General features: G+C 42.3%; 1 protein-coding gene across 7 annotated transcripts in view; it reads left to right on the top strand.

The window, feature by feature from the left end:
- The window catches only part of PUM2 (pumilio RNA binding family member 2), a 72,870-nt gene extending 63,584 nt beyond the window's left edge, over nucleotides 1-9,286 (top strand). For 4 of the 7 annotated variants that reach the window (XM_027640907.1, XM_027640904.1, XM_027640903.1 and 1 more), the window contains 6 exons: nucleotides 887-1,021; nucleotides 1,318-1,455; nucleotides 3,090-3,215; nucleotides 4,046-4,167; nucleotides 5,438-5,630; nucleotides 6,357-9,286. In XM_027640907.1, the coding sequence (XP_027496708.1) occupies nucleotides 887-1,021; nucleotides 1,318-1,455; nucleotides 3,090-3,215; nucleotides 4,046-4,167; nucleotides 5,438-5,630; nucleotides 6,357-6,488 (846 nt within the window). In that variant the 3' untranslated portion in view covers nucleotides 6,489-9,286. The remainder of the gene's footprint in view (nucleotides 1-886; nucleotides 1,022-1,317; nucleotides 1,456-3,089; nucleotides 3,216-4,045; nucleotides 4,168-5,437; nucleotides 5,631-6,356) is intronic. The other 3 variants (XM_027640906.1, XM_027640905.1, XM_027640909.1) reach the window with 1 other exon arrangement.
- Nucleotides 9,287-19,664: the final 10,378 nt, after the last annotated feature.

The following is a 19,664-nucleotide window of genomic DNA, read 5'->3' as shown; positions in this document are numbered from 1 at the left end:
AGCAATGCTGTGTGAACTTTGCTGCTGCTACCAGCTGGTTGTCCAGGTGATCACTTCTGTGTCCTCTCTTGTACTGTGCCGACTGAGGAGCTTGTGTGGGGATCTGGGAACAGGGTTATGTGTATTAGTTATGAAGCTTGACTTCTGCTCTGCTCAGTGTGGAGCAGCACAGAAGTTGCAGTAGCGCCATGAACGGGATAATAAAGACAGGAATCAGCTACTGGTGAGAAACATTGGTTGAGTCATACTCTTAACACAGCTATTGTATAAAACTGGTTTGATTTTGCTCTGCAAAACCCAAGTTTCCTAAATTTCCTAAAGTGCCCATGCTAAGAATCATTGTTCAAGAAAGATGTGAAGTTACCAAGAATCTACTCCAGGAGTTGACATACCTCCCCTCACTCACCTGTCCCCTCCTGTTGCTGTATACAAATGTGTAATGTAAGCTTACTTAGTGTGCAAGATGTGAGATATGCTGGCCAGTACAAGTTTGAGATATCAGAGAAAATCTGATTTGGATTCATACATTATAGTGACCTGTAATAAATTTTCCTGGTATAATTTGTCTGAATAAGTGGTTTATTACATTTAAATATTGCTACATACAGACAAGTATAAACTATTTTGATTTCTTCTGTTGTCTTTCAAGGTCATGCATTTGATAGCAGGTATGTGACTGAATGTGGAATATTAGAAAATGTTGCATTTAGAAAAGATTCTGATAAATATACCCACAAAAATACAAAATGAAAAATCATTGAAGTATTACAAACAAAATTGTACTACCATCATGTAGTACCTTGTGAAAATACTTACTCTGACATATAAATTCCAGCATGCTGCAATATGTCTTCATTTGTTTACCTGCATATTTATTTTCTTTTAGTTTGGAAGCCTGGATCAAAAGTTAGCCCTAGCAACACGCATTCGTGGTCATGTTCTGCCATTAGCCCTCCAGATGTATGGTTGTCGTGTTATTCAGAAAGCACTCGAGTCAATCTCACCTGACCAGCAGGTAATTGTAAGTTAGAGCAATACTTTTTTATTTTATTTATTTTTTTTTTATTGTATCCATTTTTTTTACTTGCTTAAATTGTTTATTTTAATTGTTTAAGTAATTATTCCTTTCATCATGAAATGCCCTAGGCACTAAAATAGTTGTTTAAGTGAAAATACTGAGACACACAATTAACACCAGTGAATATGAAGATTCAAGTTAGGATGAAATGAAATTTTTTCCCCTTTTGGGGGGGGAGGGGGAGGAGGGGAAAATCACTGTAAAGACAGGAATAATCTTTTTTTTTTTTTTTTTTCCAGAACGAAATGGTGAAAGAGCTGGATGGCCATGTTCTGAAATGCGTGAAAGATCAAAATGGAAACCATGTTGTACAGAAATGTATTGAGTGTGTTCAGCCCCAGTCCCTGCAGTTCATCATTGATGCATTCAAAGGACAGGTAGTGTCAACAGTTCATTTCCTTTTCTCGGTGTTGCTTAGATTTGCAGGGCCTTGTCCATCATTTGCATATACAAGATAGTGTTTGGCACTTTGCAGTCAGCTTGTTTTAAGTAAGATGAAAATAGGGATGATAAAATGGCAAAGCTGTTGAAGAGACAGTTAACATGCTGTGAAAAAATGAATCTGTTGGAGAGGAGGCTCTAAAAAGACCTGTTTGGATATATTATAAATATACCTGGTGGATGTAATATAAATACATACAAAGGATTTGGTGTATGGCCAGGCTTTATGTTTGTGTTTTGTGATAACACCCTTTCAGATTTCCTTCATAACTTCTGACAGTGCCATTTTTTATATAATAGTAAAGTATGTGCTCTCGAGAATATATTTTTCATTAAAAATTCCATTCTCTTCTTCTGTTGCTTATGTTGCATATGTCAATTGTTAAGGAAATACTGTCGAGAAATACAGTGATCTGTTCCCTACATATGGGCTGATGTTGACTGAAGGAGAGTGGTATTTGTTTACTTAAGGTTGGGGTTTTTGTTTTGTTTCCAGAAAAGTTATTAATGTAAGATGGATACTGTGCTGCAGGCTAGTGAATATGCTGCAGCTAAATAACATTTTAATACTCTGAGACAAGCATGTACTTTCATCATCTTGAGAAGAATCATAAAAATCTTACTAACTTGGCTGTGTAACTAAATTTTACTTTAATGAATGACCAAATGTATTTCCTAATAAAGTCTACAATATCTTTGATATTTTACAGAACAGCAATACTGAATTACTGTGGTACATAGTAGTAAATTGCACACCAAAGTTTTTGGGTCGGGGCTTTTTATATCAAAAAATGTGTATGAGGTACATGAGATGCAGTTTCTAAACTGTAAATAGAGCCCATTGACTGAAGTGTGACTGTGTTTACTGAACATTCATCCTAAGCTCCAAGTAATTATATATAGAAAATATTAGCTAATATGAAAGTAGCAAATGAAAAATGCCACACTTTAGTCATGTCACCTAACAATTTTCACCTGCCTGCATCGTTTGGGTTGATGTCTAATCAGACAAGATTCTGTGTTCAGTCCTGACCAACACTTAAGTCTTCTGAACTAATCCCCAAAACACAAACCTAGTTTCTGGAGAAGCAAGCAAAAAGAATAAGCAAGATTTTGGCTGTACGTTTTGAATAGTTATTTACAAACTTTGTATCTATAACAGGGAGCCTGTTGTATATCCTGGAATGTGACATTGTTGAAAATCAGCCACCATAATAGAACTCGTCTTTGTAATTGTCCAAATCTTAAAATTTGAAAATTAACTACAAAGTTCAAAGCAAAGCTTGGAAGTTGAACAGTGCTTAACTAAGGGTCATATTTCCAGGCTCTCCTTTGCAGCTACATAGGCTAGAATTATGATAATGAACACTTCTTGGTTGTGTGGGTACTGGAGTCCTTGACACACAAAAACCTGCTTTTTCATCTTTTCCTGACTTTGTCTGGAAATGGAATTTTTGTCTTGAAAGGCAAAATGTTTTGTAATAGAAGTAGTTGACATTTTGATTGCAGTAATATTACTATATCTGTGAGCTTCAGTTGTCTTAACTTCAATTTACAATCCTATTTCAAGGTGTTTGTACTTTCAACTCATCCATACGGTTGTAGAGTAATTCAGCGTATTCTGGAGCACTGCACTGCTGAGCAGACTTTGCCAATCTTAGAAGAACTGCATCAACACACAGAACAGCTAGTGCAGGTTAGTGCATGTACTCACTTCTTAATGCATTTTAGAGCTTTTTGTTGTTATCATAATTTATTCCTATGTCCTAGTTTAAGAAATAGTTTAAATGCATTTGCCTCTTTTTAGTTTTGTAGACATTGATTTTTTGTTTTTCTTTCCTTCCATAGTTTTAATGAAAATGAATTTGGAAGTTGGGAGGCAAAGAAGATATAAAAAGCCTTTTTCTTGCACTTTTGGCTGTAGCTTCGAATATACATTGTAAATGCACAGAATTAGTATATTTTTATTGCAAAGATTGCCTTTTTGTAGTTGGTCTTGATTCACTCTGATGTCCTCCAGATAACTTCTAATAATGTCTAAACACCAATACATTGTCAAAATACTGAAAGGGTTCCTGTGTTCAGTAGGAATTTTTACCCAGAAAAAGGCAAGAATTGCCTTTTGCTACATATTCACAGTCAAGTTTATTTCTCAGTGGTTTCTTGCATATACAAGTCTCTAGTTAAAACACAACTGTCTTGGGAAACCCAAGTTCAGGGAGATATTACAGCTGTTAAAAAAAGCATGATTCTAAATTTGAGGATTTCTTTCTTTAAGAGGATAAAAGATACTCTAGCAAAACACTTGTTTTACAGATTATTTATATTTTTCATGTAAAATTTGTGATCCGTGAAGTAATCCTTGGTGCAGTATTTCTTGCATCACTTTGTTTCTGTAATGTTGACATTATTGTATTTTCCTTATATCTATTCCAATAGTAATTCAAAACTTTATGCTCATGTACAAAAGCTGTATTTATTAGTTGGTATGAACACAAAAGAAAATTGAAGTAATCTTATTTTCAGGATCAATATGGAAATTACGTTATCCAACATGTACTGGAGCACGGTCGTCCTGAAGACAAGAGTAAAATAGTTTCAGAAATAAGAGGAAAAGTTCTAGCTCTGAGTCAGCACAAATTTGCCAGGTATTGCACAGCCTTCATATATTAAAGATTCACTAACCTAGTAAAGCTGTAGTGTTGGATTTATTTATTGTGTTTCAAATAGGATATAATTTTTTTCTGTTGTGTCACTTTGCCTCCTGAAATTTCATATTTTTATAGAGAGGAATGGTGGTAGCATTTCTATATTAGATTTGGGGAAGAGAAGGGACAAGTGCTGTTCTGTAGCAAAACAAAGGAAATTCTGTGAGTTTATGGGATGGCTTTTGTTCACTTTGTGCATGTGCAGGGAATGGATTCCAAGTCTCCATATGAAGATCTCAGAGCCAGGTGAAAAGCTCTCCTGGAACTTGTGTGATATGATGACAATAAGATGGGACTTCCTAGCTATCAGTCCAGCCAAGCAATTTACAAGTATAACAAAGCTCACATTAAAAAGTGATGGTTCAGTCTGACAAAGATTTTCTGCAGTAGGAAGTCTCAAAGACTATTGTAGGAGTCCTGAACTATTCTGAAATTAGAACCTAAAATTCGTCCTTTCACCCTGTTTGCTGAATTACGGATTATGTGCCTTTTGCTTAAGGAAAAACATACCTCACAATTCATCCTGTATGATTTAGTGAGACTAACTTTGTCATCAACATTAAGTAGAAATGCACTTGACATTATGGGGGCATTTGTTTTAAAAATTGTTTGCAAACTAGCAAGTTTTTATCTGGATTTTTTCTTTGTCTAAGTAGAACTGTTCATAATCCTCTAACTTGCTTTATTTCTAAAGCACAAATTTAAGACTAGAATGACTTTGCTGTGTTGTAAGCTTTGATGGCCTTTCCAGCTTCTGAGATACCTGGAAGGCCAGAGACTTCCTCTACAAAAGGAATTATTTGACAGAATCTCTGTAGGTGTGCTCCTGGAAAGCACCTTTATTCAAAAAGCAGGAAGCCTCTTGTCTGGTTTTCTCTGTTGTGTCTTCAAAGGGCCCACAACCAGAACAGATGTACTAGAAAACATGTGCAGCCAGAGATTCAGTATATCTACTGTAGGTCCAGTAGAAAACCTCTCCTACAAGATAATAAGTATCAGAAAGTATCTTTTTTTACAGGGGTAGGGATGTTTAATTGTGTAACTCCCTCAGTCATTACAGACTGAAGCTTTGGAGATCCAGACTTGATGTGTTTGCAGTACAGTTTTTACTGACATTAAGATGCCTGAACTGTTCAGGAAAATTTAAAATTGCTATGTAAAAGAATGTTGTATCTTCAGTCCCCTAATGCATTTATATCTTATTTTTCAGCAACGTGGTAGAAAAATGCGTAACTCATGCCTCTCGTGCTGAAAGAGCTTTACTGATTGATGAGGTGTGCTGCCAGAACGATGGTCCTCACAGTGCCTTATACACCATGATGAAGGACCAGTACGCCAACTACGTCGTGCAGAAGATGATTGACATGGCTGAACCTGCCCAGAGGAAGATAATAATGCACAAGGTACATTTCTACGTGGTTGTAGTGATTAAAAAAACATTATATATGTGGATTTTTCTGCTAGAGCACCTTTCCCTCTAGATGTGAAACTCACTGCTTCTGTCATCTGGAACTCGATGCATAAGCATTAAATTCAGTGGAGCTTGGTAAAGCAGAATGCATTGAGGTCTCTGAGCACTGAGCTAGAAATAGAAACTACAGAAAAGTTTCACAAGTTGGATTTTGTAGCGTCTCTTTGTGCCAGCTTTTATATGAAAATACTCGTAATATGAAAATGTAGAATCTGTCATCGTTGTTAATGTAACAGAAGAAATACAGGTAAATACAGGTTTCTTTTTTTTTATTTTCTAGTTTTGGGTATAAATCCATTCTGCAGTTCCCCCAGAAGAGATTCCCACACTTGGTAACATACAGGCACATTTTCTACTTAAGAATATCCAGACGTGGAGAAAAGTGCTGTTGCCATAGTGGCCCTGGGCTATTTAACACAGGGCCCAGGTTATTCCTGCAGCTCTACTTCCACCAACAGGACTCTCCCACAAAAGTATCATCTCCCTTCTGCAATGGGTGGTGAGTCAAAATCACCACCCTGACATCTTTACAGAAAATTCCAAAATTTTGAAGTACAGGCTATTAGCATCTTTTTGTGTAGTATTTTGAAAGTGTAGTCACCTCTACTTTAAAGTTTGGATGTTAAAAAAAACCCAACAAACCTGTTTGTTATTACAGATTCGACCCCACATCACGACTCTGCGTAAATATACCTACGGCAAACACATTCTGGCCAAGCTGGAAAAGTATTACCTGAAGAACAGTGCAGATCTGGGGCCAATTGGTGGACCACCAAATGGAATGCTGTAAAAGAGAAAGAGAAATGGAAGAAAAATTAAATTGTGAATTATCAAAACGTACAACTTAACTCTAAATGTTCTGATTTTTTTAAATCTATTTATTGACTTTGTTCATCCATTTGTAAAATTTTTATTCTTGTGTATATTTTTGGGGAGTGAATTATTAAAAAAAAAAAGAAAAAATATCTCCAGCCCTGATCCGGAGACCTATCAGATTGGATGGCTGGCAAAGCACAGAATGCCTGTATATGATGTAATTGTATCAAAATAGCTGTCACATATTTTGTAAATTTTTACCTTGTAAAGTCACTGAAATAGTTTTTAAAGGGAAAAAGTACAGTATTCTTTTAATACACTGGCTTGCAATCTGGTAGGTCTACCCAGCATCATAGCACAACAGGTTTATAGAGTTGTATATAGAATTAATCCTTATTTTTCCCTTTTGTGTGAAGTCTTTTATACCAGATTAAAATTGATCAGCTGCATAAACTTTATTTAACATGTTGAAAAGTTAAGTTGTATTTTGGTGGTTCACAACATCCTATCCAAATAACAAACAGGGCACAGCAAATTAAAATAACAAAACAATGGAAACTTTAAAAGACTAGCTTTCAGCACTTGCTGTGGATACAGGCTTTTTTAAATGGTGCCCTAAGGTTTTCTCTAGCAATGTATTAAAAATAAAGTGCTGTATATACTTATATATTTAATTGTTGTACAAGGTAGAGGGATGAAAATGATGGTGGTACTTCCATTCAGTAAAGTACACTGTTGGAAAAGGAGTGAACCCTGTATTAACTTTACAGTCAGTTTTACAAGCAGAAAAAGTAGAGATTTGTATTTTTTTATTTTGCATATAGAATTGTAAGGATTTGAAAGTGTTGAGCATTTATTTTGCTTTCTCACTGTAGATGCGAAAAATAGGTAATGATGAAGAGAAAAGGGGCCACTGAAAAGTAAACTTGATAGCTCAACATTTAAGCATGATTGATTAAATATTCAGATAGCTTTTTGCTTCCTATAAATATATGCATTGTATACGTGTAGTTAATAGGTGTAAGTTTACAGTTTGAAAACAAATCTCTCGTTTCGATGTTTATTACAAAGCCTTGCTAATTTAGTAGTGATGCTTACCTTGGTTGTACAGATGTACATTTGTAAACCTTCATGCTGTAAATGTAATTTGTTTTACCCCTTTTTGGGACAAAAATTTGCATTTTAGTGTATATTCATATCCCCATTCCCTTCTTTCCCCCTGGCATATAGTGTTGTATAATGTAAATTTATTTCAGCAAATCAAGAGTGATTTTTTTAAAATTCTATCTTTATATGGTTTCAAAAATACGAACCGGCTTTCTTTTTATCTATTGTGAGAAACATTATGTTTTGTTTATAACACAGCTGTTGATTCTGTTCATATGGACACTTTGGGAAATCAATCTGTTCAAATTTTAAATTGGGATAAATAAGCATAGTAAAAAGTGGACTGAAATATTTGGTTATCACAGAAACCAATGCTTCTTCCATCTTAATAAATGTGGCATGATTTTTTTGTACAGAAGAGTACTGTATTTTTGAATAGCCTTCTCCCAGCATAAAGCAAATATGTATGATACTGTCAATTTTTTTCTCTGGACATATGACATTGTAACAGTAACATAAAGATGATGTACATTTACAAGCGGCCTTATGTACATTTCCCAATGATCTTTTTAAGGCAGAATTGTGACCATATGTGTATAATTAAAATCCTTTTTAATCCTTTGCCTATGGAAATATTTTGGAAAAAGCTTACTTTGTATATTCAGTTTCTGAAAGATAAAGAAAGTGCTTTGTATGTTGTTGAAGTAAGTATTTTGTGTAAAACGTTGGATGGCTTAACCTAAAGTTTTGATCAACATGATAGTTTGGAAACAATGTCTTGAGCATTGACCAGATAAAAGGCTGTTATGGTAGGGGTGTGATCACGAGGAAAGAAAATAGCAGTGGTATAAACTTGTAAAAGGATTTCTGTCATGTTACTGTTGATACCAGGTTTACATAACTGTTACTAAAGCGTACATCTGAGGCGCTGCTTTCCTAAGGGTAGCGTTAACTCATTAATAGGCAAATGGGAAAGTTTGTCCTGGCCTGCTTCCAGTGCCTGCATGAAGTGGTGTAGTAGGCCTTGTTATTTTGAGTAAGCACAATTCTAATTGCCAAGTAGTTTTTGCATGGCAGTTCACAAAATCCCTCTCTGGAGGTACAAGCCCTGTCACTGGAGCCAGAGCTTTCCCGTAGTCACCCAAAGGATGACTCCTGAGCCACTTCCTTGGACACATCAATTCCCCTCAGTGACTATCTGTACCCTGTGTACCTGTGCCGTGTGTTACAATCCACAGAGCCGACATTCCTTCAGCATGTAAGACAGTACGTCAGGCTTTCGGGGGTGTCCAGGCAGAAACTGATAATGTCCCAGTACTTTGTCCCTGTAGCACTCATGCCATGGTTGAATTTAAACAGTCCTGTAACTGTCATCCTTGGTGCTTTCAATATCTTGAACATAATCTTCCACTTGCTCTCCTAAAATCATTTGTGCAGAAATTCTGTCCAGGAACATGAAAATCACTGGGTTTCCTTTCAGCTATTTTAGGCTTTGGGTAGAACCACTAGACTTTTTGCTCAAGTATTGCTTTTTGATATAGATTGTTTATGGACCAGTTTGATTAGGTTTGACTCCAGGTGGCTCGTATTGAATAATGTAATGTTCACATGTATATACTGTAAAAATCAAAATGAAAATGTGTGAATAACACTGTGTGAAATACATTTGGTCTTGTGTTTTTTCCTGTAGGAAACCAGCCATATTGTCAGTTATGTGACTTGTCTGTATCTGTGGAGCTCAGTTTTGGGAAGGTGCTTGCTTCTAGTGATCTGATGGGAAACGGGCAATTATTGAAGAACCCTGGATTAGATCATTAAATCTCCAGAGGGCAGTTCTGAGCAGCTAAACCTTCCTGTTGTCTTTACTGGTGTCTAGTTGAGGCTACAGTGTGACAACAGTTTCTTCATACATCTCTGGATCCAGGATGAGTTCTGGAGCGTTTGAGACAGCTTTCACATGAGAGATTGTCAGCTCTCTGTGGCATCCCTGGATCCACACTAGTTTTTATTACTGCCCAGGATTTTTTCAAGTGAGAGAGATTGTTAGCTCTCTCTGCTATACTTGGATCCACACTCACTTCAAAGGACCATTTTTAGCTTAAGGTGTAGAGCAAAGTGGTCTGACTGCAGAAGTGAGCCTGCTCTCTGGTGTTATACAACTCACCTGTGGACAGAACAGCCATAATGCTTTTGCCTCCATCCCAGACTTTTCCATCAGAACATCGGGAAGATTGAGGTTTTGGGGTCATGATGCCTAGATGTTTTAGAGTGCTGATGCAAATTCAGAAACCACTCTTCATGCTGCCCTAAGGAACAGGCATTTGGAGAGGTGCTCATGACTCACTGCTGTGTAGTAGTATTGCAATGGGGTTGGTCTGTCAAGTCAGTTTTGTTCCATGAGTACTTTTGATGCTCAACATACCACTAACTAGGAAAGTGGGTAAACCATGAGGTGACAACAACTCCCACCATGTCATTTGGGGAAGTAAAGCTGAGAGAATGATTGCAAAAGCATTTCAAGATCTAGTGACTGCTTATTAAAACTGTAGGTTGGATGTAAATCATATGCCTGGGGAAGGAACCCAGGGTGAGATCTCCAGAGCAGCACTTTGCTCCTGCGGTCCAGGCAGCTGTTGCACTCCGGTGTGGAATTTTGTACAGAGTGGTGGCTGGTCATGGTCTGTCCTGAGAGCAGCAGATCCCTTTGTAGTGCTGACACGGTTCTCTGCTGCTGCTTGAGGAAGGAACAGGGAAAACCATGTGCTGTATCTGATCTGAGCTGTCCCAGCCCACAGTAGGGTAGGAGCGCCTGTCACTACAGTAGTTCACATTGTACCAGGCTACTGGTACACTTGCAGTGACCCCGAGGTCTCATTAGTCTGTGGGCAACATAGAGGTTGTGATGAGCTACAGGCAATGCTTTTACTCTACACAAAGAGTTTCAGAAACAGGCTCTATCTGTGCCCAAAGGTTGCTTCATTCAAGCACCTCTTGGCTTGGAAATGCGGAAGTTTGGTTCTCGTCAAGGATATATCCCTCTTGGGGCTCTGCTGGGTTCCTAGTCTTGAGCTGGAGAGGTTTGGGAGAACTTGGCAAGTGTAGATCCTGCCACCCAGTAAGAGACAATTTGAAAGCTGCTGCAGGGTGAGCCTGGGGTGTTGGCACTCCTGCATGGCAGAGCAGCCCAGGCCTCCCTCATGCCGTCATCAGAAGGGGTTAGAAACCAGCACCACTGTCATGGAAAGACTAGTCACACACAGAAAGGATGGAAGGATGTCCATCCAGTGTTGATAGGACTCCAGAGCCAGTACAGGATGTGGGCTCCCCCCTGTTGATGCAGGAAAGGAGGTAACTGCTTCAGCTGAGGGAATGAACCAGATCCCAGCATCCCATATTACATGTCAGAACACAGAGGCTTTTGGGAAGTGACTACCGTGTGTCAAGGCAGGGAGCAGTAGGGAAAACTGAGCTTATGGGTTTAACTGAACTGCAGGTGTTCCTCAGGGAGGTGGTGCAGGAGCGTTTCCTCCATCAGCCCATTGGACAGCGCCTGCTCCCTTTGCACGCTGCCCCAGTGGTCAGGGAACTTGCCCAGCAGAAGAGATGCTTGAATTAGTTTCCTTTACCAGCCGCAGGGTTTTGAACCCACCTCCCTCACTTCACAGGCATTTTCCTAACCACAAGAAGCTGGGCGGGTTCACTTGCTACTCCTGAATTTGGGCTGGGCTTTTAGCACAGCTTGAACCATTCATTGCATCACAAAGAGCACAAGATGGAGCATGACTTCTAAAGCGTGCAGGTGGGAGTGGGTGGGTTCTGCTTTTGAGATCCTTGTCTCCACCTCGATTCTCCCAGACACTCTTAATGCAAAATATATCTTGGGAGCAGCATTCCCCCATCGTTAACGGACTGGAAACTTTCCAGATGCTTTATAAAAAGTAGCTGAAATGTAGGAAAACCTATTCTAAAGACCCTCTTCCTTTCATTAATATGAAGAAACATTGGAATGAAATGTTCACCCTCTCACCAGCATTAGTAATCTGGGCACAGGAGGACTTCTGCCTCTTCCTCGTCTGCTTGCACAGTGCCTACCCAACCCTAAATTCCCTAGATCTGCAAACAAGAGCCAGGGGCACATTGCAGGTGACACAACTGCTGTACTAGACCACTGGACAAGGAGAAATCCCTTACACGGCTGAGCTGCGTAGCCCTAATGAGCTTCATTTCAGCTTCAGACCTGCCTAGAGGGTTCAGATTTCCTGGCAGCCGCACAGCACCGCAGCCCTTCCTCGGCTCAGCTGCTGGATCTTTTCCCAGCCGAGCCTCAGGGAGGCAGGGAGGGAGCCAGCCCTTCCCCGTCCCAGCAGTGCTTAGGTGGTGGAGGCTGTTGGGGAAGGCAGCCCGCTTGTCTGCTATCACAGGGCAGGTTCACACGCTTCAGTTTCACAAACACTCGCCTCGGTTACTGGCTACAGATTTGTATCAACAGCGCGGAGCTCTGAGGTGCTCGACCGCTGCAGAGGAATGTCACTGCTGGGGACTGGCGAGGAACTGGCCAAGCCTGATGAGGTCCCTCTCTACAGGTCACATTGGCTGTGCCCTCACAGGCTGCCAGGCCACACTGATCCTATCAAAGGGCTTTTCACAGCGTTAGGGAAGCAGAACCATTTCAAGTATTAAAGTAGGTCCCAAAATGAAGTAAGATCCTCAAAGACGTACAACTGCTTACTGAGGACTAATGGAAAGTGGAAGAAGGGGAGTGTTACAGCAAGGGAACACACAGGGAGGTGGTGGCAGAAAGCATTAGCCAGCCTGGGCAGCAAGGAAGATGGTGAGAGCACACTCACACCTCCATTCTCTTCTCCCACGAGTTCAAATATAGGCATCTTATTCCTTATCTTGAAATCTCAGATCAGAAATTAGAGGTTCCGTGGTGGGAATGAAAACCTCTCTTTCCTCTCCTGTATAATCCTTATCTCCCTAACAGAGCTGAAATAAGCATTGTAAGTATTTGCAATTGTCTCCCTGCAGGATCAGTCCAGGAGGAGAGGTTTTCGGAGGCCATCTGCTTGTACAAGCTTGGATCTCGGGCAAGGATTCAGCCCAGTTGCTTGGGGTCAGATCTGGTGGGCCTGCCTCGGTGCTGTTCGCTGCTCCACAGCTGTGTGTCTGAACTGGATCCAGAGGCTGGTACAACAATCAGGGCAATCACTCATAAAGCAAGAATTACAGAGATCTGAAGCTGGGCTGAGGAGCTCAGGATGGACAAACTCAGTGCAAGCCACAGAATCAATAACAAACCTCTGCATGAAGGGACAGAATAAATGGAGGAGAGTTCACCCCTGTCAGAGCTCCAGGCTATACACTGATCTCTTTCAATTGGGCCATTTGGCTCTTAAAAAGCCTTTTTGTATGAAAACTGGCTATCTTAAGTACTCCAAAATTCACATGATAGCTCCTATTTCCTTGAAATGTCATGTGTCTCATGAGAACCAAGGATTTGATTGTTTGGGAGTCATACGAGCTCACATCCTGCTGGGAAAGGGTCTCTCATCCAGCCCTACCCCATGTGTCACCCCCTCCACATGTAGGGAACCAAAAGCCCAGAGGTTTGAACAGGGTGTTAAAGGTCACTTGGAGAATGGATATTGCCACAGGGACCATGCAGCCACACCTCATCAGCAAGTCTGTGGGGGGGGACACCATTCCAGTTTAAAACCACTTCTGTTTAGGTGTAGACACTTCCATGCAGATACATACACTGGGATCAGATCTTGTTGCCTACTTAGGGATCTGGTGCCATTCAAGAGTCCTTTGAGCATCCAGGACACCTGGACAGAGCAGAGGAACATTCCCTAGGAGCTTGCCTCAGCCTAGCCTCTACCTTCTGTTCCAGAAGAACATCTTAGATAGCACTGGACACCTTCATGAACACAATGGGTCTCTCGACCTAGCAGGGATCAGAAGCCAATAAGTAGCATTTGATAAATCAATGATTACAAAGAGGAGGGAGGGAAGAGAAGATGACTAGGCCCAAAGGGTTTGTTGGGGATGAGAGTGAGAACAGCTTTATACTGCAGAATAGGATGGGATGAGAGATGAAGAAACAAAGCATCCACATCCCCACACACAGGCTCAGGGTATAATAAACCATCATAAGGACCCTTTGGTTTGCCAATACTTGGAGAAGGGGAGGGGGAAGGCAGAAGGAGCACCTTGAGAACAAAATGGTGTCTTTAAAAAGTATATAAAGTAATAATAATAGTAATAAACCAGTTTATGCACAGCAAAACCTTGATTCCAGGCCTCCCTGTGAAGTATAGATAGTTTCATCTAAATCACCTAAAAAGAAATCGAACTACAGAAAAGAAACATAACTGCAGAAAATATTAGGCAATTAAAACATCTGTGTTCACCCTCCAAGGTCAGTGCTGCTCAGAGTGGGGCAGGCAGCAGGCACACATGCTACGCTGAGCTTAAACCTATGGTAAACCCCCATCTCTCTCCTTCCCATAGACATGTTGGTCAGCACTGCAGGAACCCACCCCACAACCCAACCAGAGTCACAGCCCTTGCTCCCCTCCTGCCTTCTAGTTCCTCTCCCATGTGATATCCCCTCCTGTACCCCCTGCCCTCCTCCCTCTGGCCATGCTCGTGCCTCCCCCCTGGACAGATGCTCCTGTGGTAGTGGTTCATCCCCAGTTACACGTGCTGACGGGCAGACAGCTCGGGCACAGCTTGGTCTCTGCTCCAGCCTTGCATCAGCTCCATTGCTGCAGCACACAAGCACCAACCTGCCCAGGGCAGGGGGTTACACCAATCCCACTCCCACGTGGGTTGACAACAGGAGCTGGGCACAGGCATTCCCCTAATGAACGTGTGAGAAGGTCCAGGGTGAAGGATGAGGCAGGATGGGTGGGGAATCGGTGAGTGAATCAACGCTATGACAGCAAGGGCAGAGAGACTCTCGTACCACCTGGAGGGGCACGGCTGTGGGGTGACTGCACATCAACAGTGTCTGCGGAAACGGGTACGTGGCCTCAAAATGCTAAATGAAGGATGATAATTACACCAGGATGCATCCTTTTGGTTAATCAGGAAGAAAACCTGTGTGTTACATCAGAGCAATTTCCCAGCATAGTCACGGTTGGTAGCAAGAGTAAATGGTAAAACCCGAAGCTGGCCCTGGAGCAGGAGTCCTCAGAGACCCTCAGCCAGCCTGGGGTCCAGATCACATCAGCTTGATGAAAATATAAAGAACTAATAGTATTTTTCACAATGTTCGAAATATCTGCTCTAACCAGCAGTTACTGAAATGGAACTAAAACATCTGATGCAGCTAACCCTGCTCTCATGACTGCTCTTCTGCAGCATTTGCTTCTCCCAAGACCGCAGCGTTTTTGCATATGTAGGAGTACTAAACCTGCTTAGGCAGAATTCCTGGAGCTAGAAGTGCTTACTCAACTTCTCTTTGTAGCAGAAACACCTAATCCAAGTCACTTAGCTGTTTAAAAGTGACAGTCTTGAAGCACACAGTTAACATGTTTCACGTGGACTGAATACTTCTGTATTTTGGCTAAAATTCTTTGATTTTCTCCTTCATTTGGAACTTTTTAACCAGCAGTAAAGCACTAGTTTATGCAAAAACTGATAGCTAACCTCAACAGTACATTGTGTATTTGGTACAGTCAGAGAGGTACGGGCACCACATCGCACAAGGAGAACGTTTATTAAAGTTTTATGCAAGTTATTCAAGCATAACCTATCATAAGATAGAGCATAAGCCTCTCTCACAAATCAAGTCAATAAAGGAATACACAGAGAAAATACAGGAGTCCTTTGATAAGAGATTATACCTCATTTGACCTGGAGTCCCCATCTCTCCCAGGCAAATAATGGATCTCTGTGGCACTGCCAGAGCCAGCTGTAGGATTAAAACTTAAACATATATTATTGTCACAGCACTCATCGAGGTACTACAACAGCACTAAGTATCATAGCCCCTATTTTGCAGGGTGGTAGGAAGCTATGAAGGGTCCAACTTCTCCCATGTCCAGAGGGGTTGCAACGGAGGCATCCAACCTGCAAGTCTTGGTCTCAGCATTTCCCCACTGAATGCACTGAAGAAAGCTCTTGTTCCTTGTGATACCCTTCTCTCTGTGCTCATTTTCATGCCAGGGCAAACCCCATTCTGTGCTCAAATTATTTGGGGTCACAGAGGTCGAGGGATCACGCACTGCAAGCCAGAGTGAGTCACTGCAAGTGAATCACCCCGAGCTGACCACATGGGTAAGTGTATCACAGAAATGCAGGAGAGCCTCTCCCTGGGCAAGGGAAAAAACAACAAAAAAGTGGTTATTCAGGTGAGTGCTTTGAGAAGTACCTGCCTAGTCTGCAAGCCCTGAGAGAGGTGGGACAAAACTGTTGAGCAGTGAAAGCACCAGCCAGCATTACAGCAAAAGGCCTCATTAAGAAAGAGCGAGTCAGTCTTTTCTTGTGGGCAACACCTGTGTAACTTTAGGGTAATGGGAAATCCCTCGGTAGATTTTGATGCACCAGCCCCCAAAATCCAGCTCTGAAGCTCTCTGTAATGAGCGTGCAGGATCCTACCAGGCCCTCACATGCAGCATCAAAGCAATGCAGCTGGTTGTATTACAGATGTTTATGAAAACTATCACAAAAGTGGCATGCCACTGCCAGCTGGACTTTTGCCAAAGGAAGCTCTGCTTAATTAGGTCAAGAATTATTTGGTTAGTGGCACAGACACTATTATATATAGTTTTCAGTGTCCACAAAGGAGTTCTCATTAGTGGGACACAGGGAAAAGGGATGGAAGAGAATGAAAAAAGTCACCAAACTCCTGTGAGAGGCAGCCAAGTTGATTCAGTAGTATTTATGAAGCCAAGACTGACACTTGGACCATTAAACATTTCATTGTTTAAGCTGAAGAAAAATCCCTCAGAGTTTTTGCAAGAGGGCTTATTCTTGTCCAAATAAGCAAGGACATCCCTTCCATCAGAGCATTACATTGGGAAGAAGAAAGGAGAACAGAGCAGACATCGCCTCAGGCTAACTTCACACTCCACACCTTAGGGTGGGCCACAGGGGAGTCTCCTTTGGTCTCCAACTTCCGGGGAGTGAAAGCCAGGAGGCAGATGGAGTTGCTCAGAGATGTCTGACTCACTGCAAAGGCTGCCGGACAGAACAAGTAAAATCAGATATCACTGTGCAAGCATTGTGGGTGGGTTCAGGTGATCCTGCTGTAAATCACAGTCGGCATTTGAAAGGGTCAGAATCAATTATGTCTGCATTGGTACAAAAGGACAGCCAATCCAAACTGCACAGGATTTGCCAAAGCATGCAAGGAGTCAGGAAGAGAGTTAAGTGTATTTGGTGCCACCACCCTGAAGTAACAGAGATGGTCTTAGAAATAGGGGACCCCTGTGTCTCTCTCAGAAGATGAGTGGCACAGTGAGTGGATGCCAAATACAAGCTTTTGGTAAAGCAAGGTTGAAGGTCCAGGCTGCTTCCTCTGCAGACTTGTTCTTACACTCTGTATTGGTTTAATGACTGGCAGATTGCTCTTTTGTTACTGCATAGAGTTAGAAAGAGGAGGATGTGTTGTGAACCGTGGATAATAGAGGCACTGGCCAGAGGAACTTCAAAGGGGAAGAAGCTCTAGGCTAGCAAGAAATGAAACTTTGCAAATCTTCCCTTTCTATGCAGTCTCCAAATAGACCACCAGCCACACCGTTCTAACTTCCTCCTGTTGGGACAAACAAATCTTCCTCTTCCACCTCCAGGTGGAAGATCAAAACTTCTCATTGCCAGCACAGCATTCTGAGGCCTCATCCATGGAAAAAAAACTGACATTGAAAGGAAATGTCAGCAACAGTACTTCAATCTCTTCCCAGACACCATCCATTGTTTTGGGTGCATCTCCTACTTCACTCCAAGAAGTTTCTGGGGCAGACTGAATCTGAATGCATTTAACTTAATGTATTTAACATGCTGTAGCTGCCCCTCCTGTCCAGAGGCAACCTCTTTTCTCTCTTTTCTCTTCAGCAATCACCACACAAATTCAGGCTTTCACCCAAAACCTTGTCTACACATTATAGCTGAGAAGTGAAACACATGAGAGCTCTGTGGATTTCCTGTTCTTATAAGCCCCCTTTAGTCAACTGAGCTAAAGGATAGGGGAAGAAAGTATTTTCTTTCTGTCACAAAGGCAACAACAGATAAAATGGCAATCATCAGCAGGGAAGCCAACTACCTGAAGCCAACTAGGGATAGCACCTATTAGCAGTGAGCTGTCAACTCCACCACCCCAAGAGGTAGACAGCCTGGACTCTTAAAGCAATCTCAATATTTTCACGTACTGTAACCTCACACTGTGTATTAGGGAATATGCTCCTCTTCTTCATCCCAAGGCATCAGGCTGTAATATCCTTAAACAAGTTTATCAATAGATGAAGTCACTGAGATGTGATGAGTGAGCCTGTCCAGCTCGATGTCACAGGTACAATCCAGCCCTCATTAAGGAACTCGAATCAGCTTTTTCTAACCCTACCCCACTTGGTCACAGTCCATTAATAAACCCTTTAAGGACACACAGCACCAGGCCTCAGGAGAACCTCGGCAGGCTGCACCGCTGCTGCAAGGTGAGGACACATGGTGACAGTGGCCACATCCTCACACACTACTTTTGGAAGGTCCAACACCTGGAAAGGCAGGCAGCTCCTGCTGCTGCGTGATGCTCACATTCACTGGGGGAGAAGGGACGATGGATTCTGCTGCTGAACACAGGGAAGAATGGTGGTGGTTGCCCAAGAGCAACAGTTGCCATCCCTGCTCCCCTCTTGCCTCTGGTGGTCGCGGAAGCAGTGGGCTGGATTCCTCCTGGGGCTGTGTTTCCCCTCTTCCCATGGCAGGACACAGTTCAAAACAGCTCCTTTTCCCTGGGGAGGCTGAGTTCAATTGGGCTACGCTGCTGGAAGCCCTTGATCCAGTTCTGGGAAATCCCCACAGCTCCACTGTACTGGGCAGAGGCAACCAACTCCTATGATCCCCTGAGCTCCGGGCTGCCAAGAAACTCCTCTCCATACAAGTCTCATCTGGCTTTTCAGCATGGAGCTCTTTTGACTGAAACCACAATACTTAACATGCTTCAATGATCAAGCGGAGGGCACGGGAATGTCACTGAAAACACTTGGCTTCCAAACACTGCATTGTTCTTCCCTTACCCCATTCACAGATCCCAACCAGAACATCCCAATCAAGCTCTAAATGTTTTCTAGCAAATCCAACAAGGAGCACCAAGTGCTATTTGATCTATCGAACACACACGTGCACCCACACTGGCACAAAACCCATACGCCCCACAACTCCACCAGTGCCCCGCCTCTGCCCCCAGGAGCAGCCTTGTGGAAGTGTTTCCTCCCTCCTCCGTGCTGCCAGAGTCCACCATACACAGCCCTGGCCAAACTGGCCCCTGCTCCACCAAAATCTGCCAAAAAGGCTGACCGTGCCCAGCACGCATTTCCCAATTCCCAGTGACAACAATGCAGCTCGATGGCACCATCTGTCCACCAGGCCTGGGTGACGTTTTCAGCCTCATGCTCTGCTGGTCCTACCCAGCACCAAAAACCTCTGCCCCAAGACCCATCCCAAAAGTCTCATCTCCGATGTTCTGGTTATATCAAGTTCAAGACATGGCAGGGAGAAGCACATGGTGGCCATGGCTCATCTGAGGGAAAGGCAGCGTGGTAGGAGTCATTCCTAGGAAGGCTGCATGAGTAATTTAAGAGAGAGGGAAAGAAAGCAAGCTAATTAAAGATGTGATAAAATCTCAACAGTTTTAGCCACATTGAATATCCAATTAGGTCTATGAAGCCTTTGGGCCACAGCTGTGGGAAGGGATTCTGGGTCTGGCAGAGATGGACCAACACCCACTGAGAGCCTCGGGAGCAGCCAAGAAACACCAGTTATGGCTCTCTTTTGGTTACTCCTCCCCCAGGCAGCCCTGGGACAGCAGGGCCCAGTG

Source organism: Corapipo altera, unplaced genomic scaffold (genome assembly GCF_003945725.1).
Source record: "Corapipo altera isolate COAL_440 unplaced genomic scaffold, ASM394572v1 46, whole genome shotgun sequence".
Lineage (NCBI taxonomy): Eukaryota > Metazoa > Chordata > Aves > Passeriformes > Pipridae > Corapipo > Corapipo altera.
Note: the sequence above shows the minus strand (reverse complement) of the source record. Positions and strands in the feature narration are given on the sequence as shown.